Source organism: Protopterus annectens, chromosome 13.part0 (assembly GCF_019279795.1).
Source record: "Protopterus annectens isolate FY-2018-M chromosome 13.part0, PAN1.0, whole genome shotgun sequence".
Lineage (NCBI taxonomy): Eukaryota > Metazoa > Chordata > Ceratodontiformes > Protopteridae > Protopterus > Protopterus annectens.
In genome coordinates, this window is record NC_056747.1 from 832,191,512 (window position 1) to 832,207,830 (window position 16,319).

Sequence of the window (16,319 nt, forward strand, 5' to 3'; positions counted from 1 at the left end):
TGACTAACTCATCAGGAGAGTCCAAATGCTTCCTCTTGCAAAGTCTCTTTCGAGGGACCTCTTCGGAAGGGTATTCTGGAGAGGTTTCAGAAGAGAGGAGTTCACCTAATGGGGTTCCCTGAGGCCTAGGTTCTCCAATGATCTGTGGATGGTGTGCTGCAGGGACAGACGCTGGGGCCTTAGGGGGAGAAATGTTGGAAACCTTGAGTGGGGCTGTCTGAAGAGAAAGCATATTCTCCATCAGCTCGTAAGCCCCCCTTCTCCAATCCGAAGATACCTCCGGCTCCGAAGAGCCAGAAGAAAACCCCCCAGATCCAAGGAGGTCAGATCCAGAGCCGATGTAGGAGCCAATCTCATCCACGCCGAAGCCCTGAGAGGCAGGCTCGAACTGTCTGATCCGACCACCCTCGCCAGACCCAAGTGGAGAGTGTCGGCTCTTAGACCCCTCAGACAGAACAGAGGATGTCGGAGCAGATGTTGGTTGCGAAGAAACCAAGATGGTTCTCAGCACTGACGGATCCACATCAGTCGGTTCCAAGCATTCTGGTGGGATGGTTTTGGCTGGCTCCGAATCCCTAGGGGTTGAAGCCAAGAGGTGTTTTGCCAGCACTGGTGTTTTCAGAAGCTTATGCACATCTCTATCCACATCACTGTCTAAAAGGCTCCTGGAAGACTTGGAGGAAAAGGTCGGAGATCTTACTGATTGTAAAATAAGTGATCTCAAAATAGGAGTAATCAGCTCCAATTCTGGGAATCTGCTCCTGAGTTCATACTCCATTAGCACTGAAAAGTGGAGCCAATGAACAGTTTTCGCCTGTTCTGAAGTAGTTTTAGTCGGAGATGCAATTTTACTCAACTTTTTAGTCTGCTCAGATTGTCCTGCAGAGGGAAAAGATCTTTTTGGGGACTTGTTTGATTTGTACGAAGGAGATTTCACTGATACAAGAAGCTTTAGGAGGAGGTCAGGGCACTTCATGAAGGGGGCAGACCTCTGACAATCAATTTATTTTTACACTCTAACAGTACTCTAGAGCTAAAACGAGTGACAGATTGAGCAAGACTCTTGGAAGTTGTACTGCTCCCAAGAAGTAAACAAATGGTATGAGAGTCAGTAATAGACATCTCCTGGATGCATCTAGTACATTTTTAATACCGAAGGCTTGGTTTCTTTATGCTCCTTAGACATGCTTAAAATAAAGAGCACACACACACACACAAAACAGAAAAATGTTTTTTTTTCTTTTAAAACAGAAATCCAGCAGTAAAACAGAAAAAAACTATTAGAAGAAACTACAATAATATGCCCTCTAAGTAAAACGGGCAGCGAAAGTTCTCGAACTTAAACAGAATAATGATCCAACAGTGGGAAAGAGAAATTATTACAAATTCACAACAACAAGATGCCCTCTAACTAATACGGGCCACGGCAGCCGTCTAAACAGGCTGACACCTTTCAATCTTAGTTTAATAACAGATACAGAATTTAAACAGGACAAGGAAAAAACAAGGCCAAACAAGAAAAAAATGACAGCCTTAAGCAATAAAAACAGCAACAAACTTGCTAATAACTAGAAGAAAGACAGAAGAAAGCTAAAACTAACTATATCCAAGTAAAACTAGAATTATTTTCTAAAAATAAGGTAATAAAAAGCAGAACACTCAGCCACAGCCAAAAATGGAAGCCTCCAATCTGTTTAGTGGCAAACAAGATCTGGGGAGCTTCACTACAGCATTATGGGATAAGAATATAGCCATGAGCCAGTGGAAGACTGAGCTTTAGTATACATTGGAGAAGGAACAGAGGATCAGTTCCGAACCCAACCAGTAGGAATGAAGGCGAGATAGGACAACATAACATCACTAGTTTTAAGCTAGAAAAAATGGTTTCTATTGACATGCCATGTGACTATTAGCAACATTTAAAAGGGAGCTTTATTTTATGGGAAAAGTTGTTCAAGCTACTCAACACAACTTTTGCAGAGAAAAAATAGCTTTATTGTACATTTGAGGGTGGGATTAACTTATTTGTTTTGCTTACCAGAAAAATCTGCCTGGGAACTGAAATGCCCATTTTCAGCACATGCCCAGGAGAAAAGCTCCAAAACAAGGACAGAAATACAGTTATAATGTTGTTGCTGTTTGTTTTTCGGCTTTTTCCTGGTAAGGGGTCGCCACAGCGGAACTCTGGTCCGCTAATGATTGGCGGTAGATTTTTACGAAAGGCAGAGGTGCCAGCTCGACGCCAAACCTTCAATGAAGGCACGCCCATTTACGCATGCATGTCTGTCTTTCGAACGCTACCCAACCGCGGGGAGGACATACAGACTCCACACAGAAGGCACTCCCAAGCCAAGCAGAGAATCGAAATTATAAAAAAAAAGGTCAGCAACCATCATTTACAAAAGCATATCAGATTAAAAAAAAAAAAATGTTTTCAAGATATTTTCAATTGAATCAAAATACTATATTAATACACTTGTATAGCATCTGTAGTGGACAAAGATAGGATTGCATACTTCAAACAGTAGGTTTGGTACAGATGGATAATTTATTTGCCAAGTAAAATTTTACGGCGAATTTGAATCGTAACATATAATTTAAAAGCCTATTCCATGCCTTGAAGATGGTGACAACATAACTGTGTGTCACCATAACTGCTAGATTTATTCAAAAGTTAGTTTAGGTTCTGAGAATCTTAGAATTTTATTTGGTACACGCCATTGGATGAGATTTGACAGAGAGGGTGTTTTAAGTGGCTGGTAAAGTATTTTATGTGCTGTGAGTAGCTGGAAGAGGATGATGTGTTGAAGTTTAAGTCAGTTGAGGATACTGAGCACTGTGCAGTGATGAGAGCTGTCTGGGGGGCTGCAGGTGCACATGCTAATTTTGTTGCAGGTGCTTTCTAGTTGGTGTTTGCTAGAGGAATTTAGGTTTTTGAATATTGTTGGCTGGCCAACTATAACTTTTCTAAACTCCTTGTTTCTACATTCTTTGGTTTCGCTTAGCTGAACATTCACTTACAAGCTGTTGAGCATGTCGTACTCAACATTTTAAGCGTTCATTCATCTAATAGGGAACCAAATAAACAACATTGGCAGTACAGTAATTGGCATGGACTCTTAAAGTCAAACACTTGATTAGTCACAGGATGCATGACAAGAAGTCAGTTATATGTACTATCTATACATTTACAAAAATTACATCTGCCAAGGGTACAAGAAAATGTGGCAGATGTAATTTTTGTAAATATAGATAGAATTTCTACATTTGAACTTCCAGATGCCACCTGTGAAACAAAGCATTTAGTCTACCTGGCCTATTGCATAGAGTGCCGCAGTTTCTATGTAGGGAAGACAGACAGGTCTCTGAAGGAAAGAATATGTGAACACATTTATGCTATCCATAAAAAGAACAAAGTGAATGCCTTGGCCAGACACACTATCAATCTTCTTCTTCTTTCGGCTTTTTCCCCGGTTAGGGGTCACCACAGCGGATCATCTGTCCACTCATGATTGGCAGTGGAGTTTTTACAGCGTCGAGTTGCCAGCCCAGCACCCAACCTTCCACAGAAGGCACACACATGCACACACTCATGCCTAGGGCCAATTTAGAGTGTCCACTCCACCTACACCATGTCTTTGGGATATGGAACATGCTTTTAAACTTCTAGTTATACGAAAAACATGAGAGTATAGGGGGGGGGCTACAGAACATCACTGAAGAGCTTGAAGCCAAGTGGATAGTAAGATTAAGGGCTGATAGAGGTCATGGATTAAATGAATACATACTCCTGCGTCCCAAGTTAAAGTCTAGGCAGCTTTTTAGGCAAGATGTGCTGTGGAATTGTTCGTATGACGAATAACTGACTTCTTGTTATAAGCTTGTATGTGTTTTGGAGAACTTAAGTGGAAAATGTAAATATGTGCAGATACACTCTGTGCTTGTGACTAGCTGCGGTGGTGGAGCTGTGGTAGCATTGTCGCCTCACAGTAAGATGTTGTCCTGTTCGATTCTCAGCTAAAGCTTCTGTGTGGAGACATGCGTGAATGGGCGTACCTTTGTTGAAGGTTGTGCGTCAGGCCTGGCAAGTCGGTACGTAAAATCTACTGCCAATCATTAGCGGACCGGAGTTCCGCTGTGGCGTCCCCTAACCGGGAAAAGCCAAAAGATACAACAACACTCTGTGCTTGTGACTACAAACTGAAATGTTATGGAAATTTGAATTGCAGTTTAGATACTTTATAAATAAGGCTTTTAGAAGTGTATACATATACATTCAGATTTCTAGTTTAGTCAATGGCGTGTACCTTGGAGAATGTTACTTTAAACTGAAAGTGCTTGTTCACACCAGAACAATGTATTGGTTGGTTTTAACTGATTATGTGTTTCAAGAGGATATTTAAACCAAGAGCTGTTTTTAAAATGTATTAGACATCTGAAGAAGTGCGGTTACCCACGAAAGTGCTTGTCGAATCAAGATTTTTATACTGGATCCCACAGCCATCTCCAAGTCCTAGTGTATTGCTTTTTCTTTATCAACATAAATTGAGAGAGACTCCGTTACCCACCCCCTACCCGACACAACAGGCCACATAGGAGGGTCTACTCATATGCTTATGTAACTTGGGTAAACCATTCAACATGGGTACCAAAGGCATGGTAACTTTAAAATAATTAAATAGATCCAATGCAATGGTACATGCTGCTAAATAACTCTGCAAGGCTTTATGAACATTGTTAATAATATCATAAACTTTCTGTACTTCATTAATTTCACACACACTGTTGTCACTGAGCATTTCTAACATTAATTCAATATAAAACACTTTATCTAAAATAACTAATGAACTTCCCTTGTTTGCAAGGCGGAAAACTACTGTAATCACTTGCTTGCAGATCACATAAAACTTGCCATTCAGACCTATTTAAATTATGAAAATTTACTATGTTGAGGTCCATTAAGAAAGAATTGCCTGACATCTTTCTCACACATTCAACAGAAAACAACAGCTGGATCGAATACAGGAAAAAAACTGCTCAGCTTCTTACAGACATTGAGTAGTCTGATTACAAAACTATTTCAACATAAAACATTGCTAGCGGACAATTTAATGTCAAGAATTATATCAGTCAAAAGCATCTCAGTTGCAGGAATAAAACTGAGCCCGTTTTGCAAAAGTAAAAGTTCACTTTTTGTTAATACTCTACAAGATAAATAGTGGACTAGCTGTTCGGTCATACTTGCCACACCTTTATTGTCTGATGCATTTCTGACACAGACTGTTGTAACTGCCATTTCCTCGCTCGACTGCGTGAGCGTTGCTGAACTGGAGAGTCCATCTTCCTGATGGGTAAGGGTAGAGAAGGAAAATCTGTTTTTTGGCCCTTCTGTAGCAGTATTTTTCTTCTTACAACCGGCAAGTCTTGTTCCAATGATGTTTCTGCTGTAGCTTGGCTCACTATTACAGCGGTACTGACTTCCAACATCATGGAAACGGCAACAGGACCAATAGAATCCGGAGCTGGTGTACTGACAGCTAGGTCAACCAATCACTGCTCACCAGAGGGAGCAGTGGCTCGAGATTCAACTTTCGAAGTTGCTTCTGAAGACAAAAGCATGTCCTGGGTTCATGGCCATGAAAAAACATGTCTTGTTTCTGAAGTCACGGACATCTCTATCCAGTTTCTTCTTCTTTATGGTTAGTAAACGATTCTGGAAAGCCAGAGTAGTAGAATGTAACATGGGAAATGAGCAGTTTAGACTCAGATCAGGATGCAGCACAACCGACCTGATGTTTGCAGCGAGACAGATACTTGAGAAGAAGCTAGAGATGAGGACAGCATCCAACTGGGCATTCTTAGACTTGGAGAAAGCATGACAAGGTCCCAAGACAGCTGATCTGGGCAGTACTGGTGGTTTGAAGTCCCAGAAGCATTGGTAGAATTAGTGCAGCCTATGCACAAAGACCCAATGACTCAAGTACGAACGGTTTTCGGCCTCACAGAGGGGTTTCCCCAGTGGGAGTGGGTGTACACCAGGGTTCAGGTCTGAGCACACTACTGTTCATACTGGTGATAGACTACATTAGCAAACAGGTCAGAGGGAACAGATCAACAAATTTGCTGTATGTAGATGATATGGCACTACAGGCACACTCTAAGCTAGAACTTCAGGAAAGGATAGGAGAATGGAGTGATGAACTTGAGGCACATGGGATGAAACTAAGCACAGATAAGATGGTGGTAATGGCAACAAACTGGGAAAATCAGAAGAAGCTGATAATAGAGATAGAAGAGAAGATAGTGGAACAAGTAAACAGCTTCAAGCATCTGTGAAGGGTGGTCGAGGAGAAGGGAAGTCTGAAGAGGTCAAAGCTAGAATCATAAGGGCTGCTAGAATCATAAGGGCTGCAGCCAACTGGCAGAGTATCAGGTGTAGTCTATGACAGAACGCCAATGAACCTGAAAAGTAAGGTGTACAAGACAGTGGTACGACCACTACTACTGTATGGTACAGAAACTTGGGCAGTAAAGGCAGAACAGTTGAAGAAGCTAGAGGTGATGGAAATGAAGTGCCTGAGAAGGGTGGTAGAATGCATAATGTGGGACAGACGAAGAAATATTGACATAAGAGCAGAAGCCAAAATAGCTCCAATTGCAGAAGAAATCAAAGAAAACAGATTACAGTGGCTTGGACATGTGCAGAAAAGCGGAAGACAATCTGGTGAGGAAGATTTGGGACAGACAGGAAGTAGGTAAGAGGAAGCGTGGACGTCCAGCAAAGAGGTGGATGGATTGTGTGAAAGAAGATCTGCAACATTCAGGCATGAGTGTTGAAGAAGGCAGGAGTGTGGCACTGAATCGAGAGGGGTGGCAACAGTTAACACGATACCCTGACCCCATGGTGGGGAAAAAAAAGGGGGGGGGCTGATGTTGATTGAGGACTCATCCTGTCCATCAAGCTTACCCCTGCCAGCTACTGTATGGAGCCATTTGCTCCAGCTAAAACAGAGGCATGCGTACCACTATTCATCGCATCCCACCTTTAGTCTTACTATATACAGAGACAACAGCAGTTTGGAACTTATGAATGAATCTGTGACCTAGAGCAAACTAACAATGAAGAGGTATACACCAGCTGTTTGTCAAGACACTACATTTTGTATTTAAAACAAATAGTGTCAGGGATCCAGAACTCTGTCCAATCACTGCATGGTGCGAAAGGGATTTGTGGACTAGCGGGCCTTTGGAGGGGGACCTGGAATGGCTGGAGACACCACAAAACTTTGTACAGGGGGCTTACTTGAAATATCCCTGACAAGCATCTGAACACCTGACCACAGTATTCTAGAATCAACTACCTTCCCTAATTCAGTGACGCAACTTTGAGGTATCCTTCAGGTTGTCGCCAAAGTGCATCATTTTAATGGAGTCTCTTTAAATCCTACACAGTAGAACTATTTTTAGTTACAAATATTTTATTGCATCTACTTTTCAGGCTAATTACCTAGGCTTTCTCCAAGACCAGGAATGCCCAGTTGGACCCTTTCCTCAACTCCAGCTCCTTCTCAACTACCCATTTCACTGCAAACATCAGGTGATCTGAACCTAAAATGCTCATCTCCCGCATTACTTTTCACAATATCTAGCAATTTCATACAGAATGGCAGGAGATTAATACCTCAAAGCTAGCCAGTGCTGAAAATGCCCTCTTTCTTCTCCATGCTGCTAAGAGTACCCTCTGGCACCCCTATTCACCCAATAGATTCATCGTAACTGGTGTGATCTCAGTGAGTCTACTTCGTCTACCGACTTTTATTTTCCTTATGGCTCTTTACTTTACTACTATGACTGCTCTATTAGTCTCTGTCAGGCAACCAGTATTACTTCTTAGCCAGGTCCTTCTTTTCTATATCCAATATTTTTCCCCTGCACACTTTTCTTCTACAAACTTCTCGGGATTTCTCATTCCACCATAAGCTTTCCTTATGTACCTTATTTTCCATATCTAGCTCAGCTGCATAACTCTTCTACAGAAGTCTCACACACAGTTTTCAAAAACAGTCAGTCTCATCCAACTTCATCATCTTCCAGAGGTGCCACATCCCTGTGTATTTTCTTAAACTGTTCTGGTTTCATTCTGTAAGTTCATACCAAAGTACTACGGCAGCTACCCTTTTGGACCATTTCAAGCCTAGCCAATTTATCTCACATGCAAGAAGTACAATGTTTGATTCTCACCAAGGAAAACAACTTCAACATTATGCCAACAGTCAACTTCCAGGTCTTCAGCCTAGTCTTCATTGACCTGAGTGCCTTCTCTGACCAGTGCCTGCAGCCGAATGAAGCCATCAGTGGCTTATATTAAAGGCCAACCAATCAGTGAAGATGACTTTGCAATCACAGATTCTACCCTAATGCACTTTCCTTACTGGAAAGAGTTCTACCAGAGTTGCATATTGGCCACTAAGCACCTAAACCAGTTTCACAGACCTCAACCTTTCCCCAAAGACCCCAAGCCTCAGTATCCTTAACTACTACAAGACTAAAGCCCTGGTCAACTACTCAGTATTATTACAGACTTCTAAAGGCTGAGCTCTGCTTAGTCTTCCAGACGAAGAATGATTTAGCATTCTTTGAACTCCATCTAAACAGAACCAATAATAAAGGAAACACCTGTTCTAGAGACCTAAACCTATATTACCGCAACACCACCAAATAGTGCGACAAACACCTAACTCAATATATACACCGCTTCTTGAATAGGCAGTCATTACCTAAGCATCAGAGTACTTCCCTAGCAAACTTTAAAACTGTTGTCTGCCAGCTAGTGCAGAGGATTAAGACTATTAGGTGTTAACAAGCCACTTCTTGCAAACCAGGGTTTGATTCCCACAGACTTCACTTGCCTACTGCATGACTCTGAGCAAGTCACTTAACCAGACAGTGCTTTATGGCAAGTGGGAAACTGGGCCAGCCAGCTCAATGGCCTCCATGTCAGCATGCCTAGCAAACATGAACTTTAAAAGCAATCTAGATGAGATGATAGGCAACACAATGTTCAGTCACATGTGGGGAAAGGTAGTGTCCCACCTGAAGAAGACTATCACCCATAGTACTGTAGGATACCAAGCTTAGTGATAAGTGAGACTTTGACCAAAAGAGATTATCAAAAGATTAAAATAATAATAATAGTAATAAAACAGAGCCCCTCATAATAAAATTATGCTATTAATCTTTTAGAAGCAGAAGAAGCATTGTTTTAATGGCCATCAACGCTCAAACACATAGCAGCAATACGTATGACGGTATAAAGAAATGATCCAGGAATGACATACAAATATCACCACCAAGCCCCCCTAAAAAATCCTTTGAGGGGGCACTACTTCCAACATTGCAGTTCACAAACATAAAGTGCTGCAATTGAATAAACTGCATCACACATACGCACACAATTTCAACCAATGATCAATTCCCAGCCACCACTACTTAACTTCAAAAACAAGTAGGGCAAGCACATTAATTTATTTGTTTTACATTTGTTGACCAGGCTAATCTAACTGGATATATGTCCATTTTCAGTAGAGGTCCGGGGAGAAAAGCTCCAATATATGCAATAAATGCAAAACGTATCATAACATACAATATATGCAATAGCAGGAAGTGATTGTTCGCTAGCAATGTTTTATGTTGAAGTCGTTTTGTAATCAGACTACTCAATGTATGCAAGAAGCTGAGCAGTTTTGTTCCTGTATTCGACCCAGCTGTTGACATTTTCTGTCGAATGTGTGAGAAAGAGGTCAGGCAGTTCTTTCTTAATGGACCTCCACATGGTAAATTTTCATAATTTAGATAGATCTGAATGGCAAGCTTTATGTAATCTGCAAGCAAATGATTACAGTAATTTTCTGCCCTGCAAAAAAGGGAAGTTCATTAATTCATTATAAAACACTTTATCTAAAATAACTAATGTTAGAAATGCTCAGTGACAACAGTGTGTATGAAATTAATGAAGTACAGAAAATTTATGATATTAACAATGTTCATAAAGCCTTGCAGAGAGTTATTTAGCAGTATGTACCACTGCATTGGATCTATTTAATTATTTTAAAGTTACCATGCCTTTGGTACCCATGTTGAATGGTTTACCCAAGTTACATAAGCAAATGAGTAGACCCCCTATGTGGCCTATTGCATTGGGTAGGGGGTGGGTAACAGAGTCTCTCTCAATTTATGTTGAGAAAGTAAAAGCAAAACACCGGGACTTGGAGATGGCTGTGGGATCCCGTACAAAAATCTTTATTCGATACGCGCTTTCGTGGGTAACCCCACTTCTTCAGATGTCCAATACATTTTAAAAACAGCTCTTGGTTTAAATATCCTCTTGAAACACATAATTAATTAAAACAAACCAATACATTGTTCTGATGTGAACAAGCACTTTCAATTTAAAGTAACATTCTACAAGGTACACGCCACTGACTAAACTAGAAATCTTATACACTTCTAAAAGCCTATTTATAAAGTATCTAAATTGCAATTCAAATTTCCATAACATTTCAGTTTGCAATCACAAGCACAGAGTGTATCTGCATATATTTATATTTTCCACTTAAGTTCTCCAAAACACATACAAGCCTATAACAAGAAGTCAGTTATTCATCATACGAACAATTCCACAGCACATCTTACCTAAAAAGCTGCTTAGACTTTAACTTAGGTCGCAGGGGTATGTAATCATTTCATCCATAACCTCTATCAGCCCTCAATCTTACTATCCACTTGGCTTCAGGCTCTTCAGTGATGTTCTGTAGGTTCCCCCCTCTTATACTCTCATGTTTTTCCTATAACTAGAAGTTTAAAAGCATGTTCCATATCCCAAAGACATGCTGCAGGTGGAGTGGACACTCTAAATTGGCCCTAGGTGTGAGTGCGTACCTTCTGTGGAAGGTTGGACGGCAGGCTGGCAACTCGACACTGTAAAAACTCCACTGCCAATCCTAAGCGGACAGATGATCCACTGTGGCGACCCCTAACTGGGAAAAAGCCGAAAGAAACAGAAGAAGAAGATAAGACATAAAAAAAAAAAAAAAAAAAAAAAAAGTGTACAGAGTCGGCAAGAGAAAAAAAACTTAACATACAATACGAAAAAGAAAAAAATAAGCAAGATTAGATACTTTACATCAGAGGCCTGGGTACAGGCATACATACTTATGCTTACATACAGCAAAGTAGAAGGTGAGTACTTACTTATAGAGTAAGTAATTCATTTAATAGAGCTGAGAAGAAGTCTCCTTTAATACTTAGATAGTGGTTGGCATTTTTAGTTAAACCAAACGGACATTGTAGGACAGAATAGAGGGGATGAGTAAAGGGAGTGGGAGGATAGGGAATGAGATATTATTCAGGGTTAGAGCAGGGGCATAGCCAGTGTGTTATGAGGTATTCCTGGAGATATTTTTTGAAGAGCAGTGTAGAAGAAATATAAGAGAGTCCATTAGGAAGTTGGTTCCAGGTTTTTCCCACTGTGTTAAAGAATAGTGAGTCTCCAGCCTTGTTGTTACATTTAGTAATGAAAACTAGAAGCTTATTAGCGGAGCGTAGTGTTTCCAGATTTTTGTATGGAGTAATCAGACTAGAGAGGATTGGAGTACTCATAGGGTGGCAGAGAATCTTTTGGGTGATAGTAAGTTGTTGATAACGAAGTTGGTTTTGCAGTTCTAGCCATCCCAGCTGTTTAAGGTTGTGACAGTGATGGGTTCTAAAAGGGGCACCTGTGGCGAATCTGTCAATGTTATAGCTGCTTGCAAGTTTGCTCAGGTTGTTTTTAGATAGGTTGGTATAAATGGCAGGGGAATAAAACAGGGGTAGAGATAAGGTGGGTTTGGGCAGTGGTAGTTCTGGCCAATAGTGTGAGGAAGGTTTTGATTCTATAAAGGGAGGCTAGTTTTTTGTTGACTGACTTTATAGTATTATTAATATGATCATCATAGTTAAGGTAGTGGTCTATTGTGATTCCTAAGAGTCGAGTTGTAGTGTCTTGGGATATGGTAGTTCCATTGTTACAGGTTACTGTGAAGTGACATTGTGGAGACTTTTGGGTAGGAGTGAAAAGCAACAATTTTGTATTTTGGGGGCTCAGGAGGAGGCAGTGTTGCATAAACCAATTTTCAACATTATTAAATACTGTTTGGAGTGAGGAAATGGAATTGACAGAAGAGATTAAAGCTGAATCATCTGCATACTGTATGCAGGTGGCTTGTGGAGTGTTAACTTTAAGATCATTAAAGATAGAAAAGAGAAGGGGACCCAATATAGAGCCTTGAGGTACTCCAATAATAACAGGGAGGAGTGTTAATAAACTATTATCCCAGAGAACAGCTTGTTATCTGTTATCTAAATAGGATTTAAATCATAGTACTGCCTGGGGGGGGGGTCAAGTGATAGGGCTGTTAGTTTGTCAATAAGTAGGTGATTGTTGACCATGTCAAAGGCTTTTGACAGGTCAATAAATAGTGCAGAGGAAAGAGTTATTAGTGCGATTTTTGTTTATGCAGTCAGAAAAGGATAGCAAGGCAGTGGTTGTACTATGGTAAAGGTCTAAAACCATGCTGACAGCAAGTAAATTATGAAAGAGAAGGTGGAAGAGTAGCTATCGGTGGATACATTTCTCCATTATTTTAGCTAATGGAGAGAGTAAGGCGATTGGTCGAAAGTTAGAAATCTCAGTAGAAGAGTCACCCTTATGCAGAGGGATAATGTGCAAAACTTTCCAGATGGAGGGAACTGTTGCTTCTGTGAATGTTCTATTTATAAGGATGAATATAGGCTAGGCAATGACTTTTGTTGCTAGGTGTAGGTATTCAGCTGGTAGATGGTCAGCTGAGGGGCTGCATGGTTTGAGTTTTTGAAGGAGGGAGCACATAAGTGATGTTGGTACTGGTTGTAGATGAAAAAAAGGAGCTGAGCTATTTATGCTATCTGATAGGCCAGAGCTACAGGGGGTAGCGTATTTGCTAGATTTTGAATAGCTTCGGTGAAGTAGTTGTTGAAGGCATTCTGGGCAATACCTGATGGGGTGGGAGTGTTAGAATGCCCTGGCTGAAACAATCTGTTAATACCTGTCCAGAATTTTTGTGGTTTATCCTGGTGGGTCTGTTGTAGGTGAAGGTAGTAGTTCCTTTTTTCCCCGAGTAGAATTTCCTTTTTGGTAGAGTTTCTTAATTTTTTAAAGTAAAGATGGTCAGTTGGGTTTTTAGAAGCTCTCCATTTGGCCCATATTTTATTACATAGGAGGATCTTTTGTCTAATTACTTTAGTGAGCCATAAGCGAGAGGGGGCACAGTAGTCAAGGACCCCTTTTGGTTTTCCGATCACATCTCAGAATGCTACATCCAGGAGGGGTGATTTCCTGGACCTGAGTAGTAGGCTTTAACCAAGTTTCTGTAATACAGAAACTGTCAAATAAGCAAAAATAACATGACTTGGCTGGCTAGAAACAGCCTGATGTAGCGTAGACACCAGCACTCCACACAATTATGTTGCTATGAAAACAAACAGAAGACTACAATGATGTGAAACTTATTTAATGCAGCCAATTAAAAGCTTCTGGTCTCTGCCACGTTCACAGCTGTGCTAGGAGTGAAACAGTATAGTAGCCTATTATACGGCCCCACTGTAAAAGAATGCGACAAATACATACCACATTAATAAATTTAGTGCCAAAAAAACCACTCTTAATGGAGTTTAGCTGCCATTCAGTGGCATGCTGAGCCCGATCAGCTATCAGCGACCTAAATAAATACATACATACGTGTATAGACAAATGCATAAACATGTCCGGGAGAGTCGCAAATAAATACATACATAAATAGACAAATAATTCCGGGACAGTCGCTTACTGGCTGATAAGCGCTATAGAGGCAATTCCCATTGGTGTACTGAGCTGTCAAGCACTCGCGGTCAGGCACTGCGGAAGACTAGACTCGTTCCAATGTACAGAACCCAAAATACCAAAATTGTAATTTAGTTTACTTGAAAAAATTAAAATGAATTGACTCAAGTTTGCACTACACACATATATATTGCTTTTTAAGTTAGTTTGCACACCAATCATAATGGGAATAATGTTAACACGCGGATGTGTGAAAAAAAAAAACAATACAAACAGAGCTCAAAAAATATGGACTACTGTACAGTGATCAGCGTCGCAGAATGCTGCAACAGGTGTGGCGTTCGAGCTGCAATTTTTAAAAACAAACATTCTCTGTCTCTGGGCCCTATAGTCACGACGGCCCGTCTGTAAATATAATGGCAATGTCACTCTCAACTCTCTTCCGCCAAACCTGTGTTAACCCCGCTTTTTCCATCAACTGTCAGTTCAAAGCAGTTCTCAATAGTGCAATAGTCTAGAGGGTTAAAACAGCTCAACAAAGCCGTTCAATTCAATAAACTGTTGCTGGGCACTCAAAGAAAACTTTATAATCCTACCACAAGAAGGTTTATCTTAGCACAGTGTGAGGAACACATCTCAAAAACACAAAGAGCCAGCAGAAGATATTTAGCTGATAACATTACGGAATCCGCGAGTTAAGTCCTACCAAAATAATTACAGCCAAAAAGGAACTGTAAGAGCCGGCATCACGGACATTACTTGCAAAATGGTTACCTGGGACACGTCACCCACGTAGTATACAAAACAAGCTGCCACTACCCAACACCACAAACGCAGAAGTTAAAGACGGCATCATACCTCTCTCTACAGTTTTCTGGAACACATGCCTTCTCTTAAAATTTCCAAATCGCATAGAATAAATTTGTCCCAGGTCAAAATACAAGGTCCTACAGCTTGCTTTCCCCGCACAACTTACCCCTACATTCCGCAGTTAATTCACCTTACCTAAATCATGTAGTCAGCAGTTATACTTTTACCTCTGGGGGAAAAAGCAAACTAGTCTGCAAAAAAACATTACCCCACTTCGACGCACCCTAGAAATACTTGCCAAATCACAAACTTGGGGCTAACATTGAATACTTACGAAGTTTCTTCCACATTGCATTGTGGCAAGCGATAAAACCCTTACGGATGGCAGCGCACACTTCCTTTTGGTTCTTGGATAGGAATCCTCGCTGCTTCTTTATACATTCCCATAAGTTGTCCCGAGCGAACTGTGCAGCTTCTCGACCGCCGTGGCCATCGTACACAGCAAAGAAGGCCACCTGACCATTGGGGCGCGAATGGACAGTGCTCTCCAAATTACCCTTCACATGTAGTCTCTTATTTGTTACTTCCTTCCCCGCGGATCCGAACCCAGCCTGTACAGTTTTGGGAACTGTCGCATCAAAACACAGCTCTTGTTTTTCTCCTGGGTTGGGGATCCTGTTTACTACCGACACAGCGCCATTACCATCAATGTTATCCTCTTCCTCCAGTGGTTCATGCTCAACTATGACTTGGGTTACATCTTCCATATATTTCCGTCCTCCCTGGTCAGAATGAACGCTCACCTTTAGAGAAAAAGCACTATCAACAGGGATCGGCATCGTAAAGATAAGCTGAAACGGGATATACAGAGCCTTGCAAAGTGTGTAATTTACTGCAATCGAACAAAAGGACCCTAATATTCACACACGGATGTACTGCCGTTCTATTGTTTATTTTCGACGCTCTGTGGGCATGGCCAAAAAACGCGGTGATGTAACAAAGAACCAGCCGGTTAAGGGAATGATTCTAGCAATGTACAACGGAAGTGGTTGTTGATGCGCCACCTGCTGAAAAGAACGTTGTTTAGCAGTCAGCGAGGTCGTGGGGAAGCGATGGCTTTGTGGCGGGAGTATCGTCGAAGATAAATGTACTTTGAGAAAGGGGAAGATCTCTCATCCTCTGGCATTGGCCTTTATAAATCGTAGCGGAAGATCAGAGGGGCAACCGGTATCTTATTTCGCAAAGTAATGTCTTTTGATGAGTAAATTTTACATTATGCAGAATCGCTCTGCAGGCTTTGTCAGGGTTAACCATCTGCTCCTCTTTGCGCAAGACTGCCTCTGTTTGTGGGTAGTTGACTAACTCCCAACTTTCCAGATTTTAGCCTCATATTTTTGGTATGTTCCTGAAAACTTTTGTGGTAAAGCATTGGGAATTGAAGCCAGTAAATAATGACATTTTCGTTTCAAACTCTGTATCCTTCAGAACATGCAGGCTAGTGTAAAAAAAAAGAAGATGTAATGTGGTCCTATCTCGCCTACATTCTTAACTGACAGGTTGACTCGGCCGCTATTTACTAGCTTGAAGTCTCTGATTGGCTGGGCTAGCCCTAGTA

General features: G+C 41.1%; 1 protein-coding gene across 1 annotated transcript in view; it reads right to left on the minus strand.

Moving 5' to 3' along the window:
* Positions 1-15,738, minus strand: part of PPM1D (protein phosphatase, Mg2+/Mn2+ dependent 1D) — a 649,112-nt gene extending 633,374 nt beyond the window's left edge. The window contains exon 1 of the mRNA XM_044054547.1: positions 15,039-15,738. Coding sequence (XP_043910482.1) covers positions 15,039-15,543 — 505 coding nt within the window. The 5' untranslated portion in view covers positions 15,544-15,738. The remainder of the gene's footprint in view (positions 1-15,038) is intronic.
* Between the last annotated feature and the right edge of the window lie 581 nt (positions 15,739-16,319).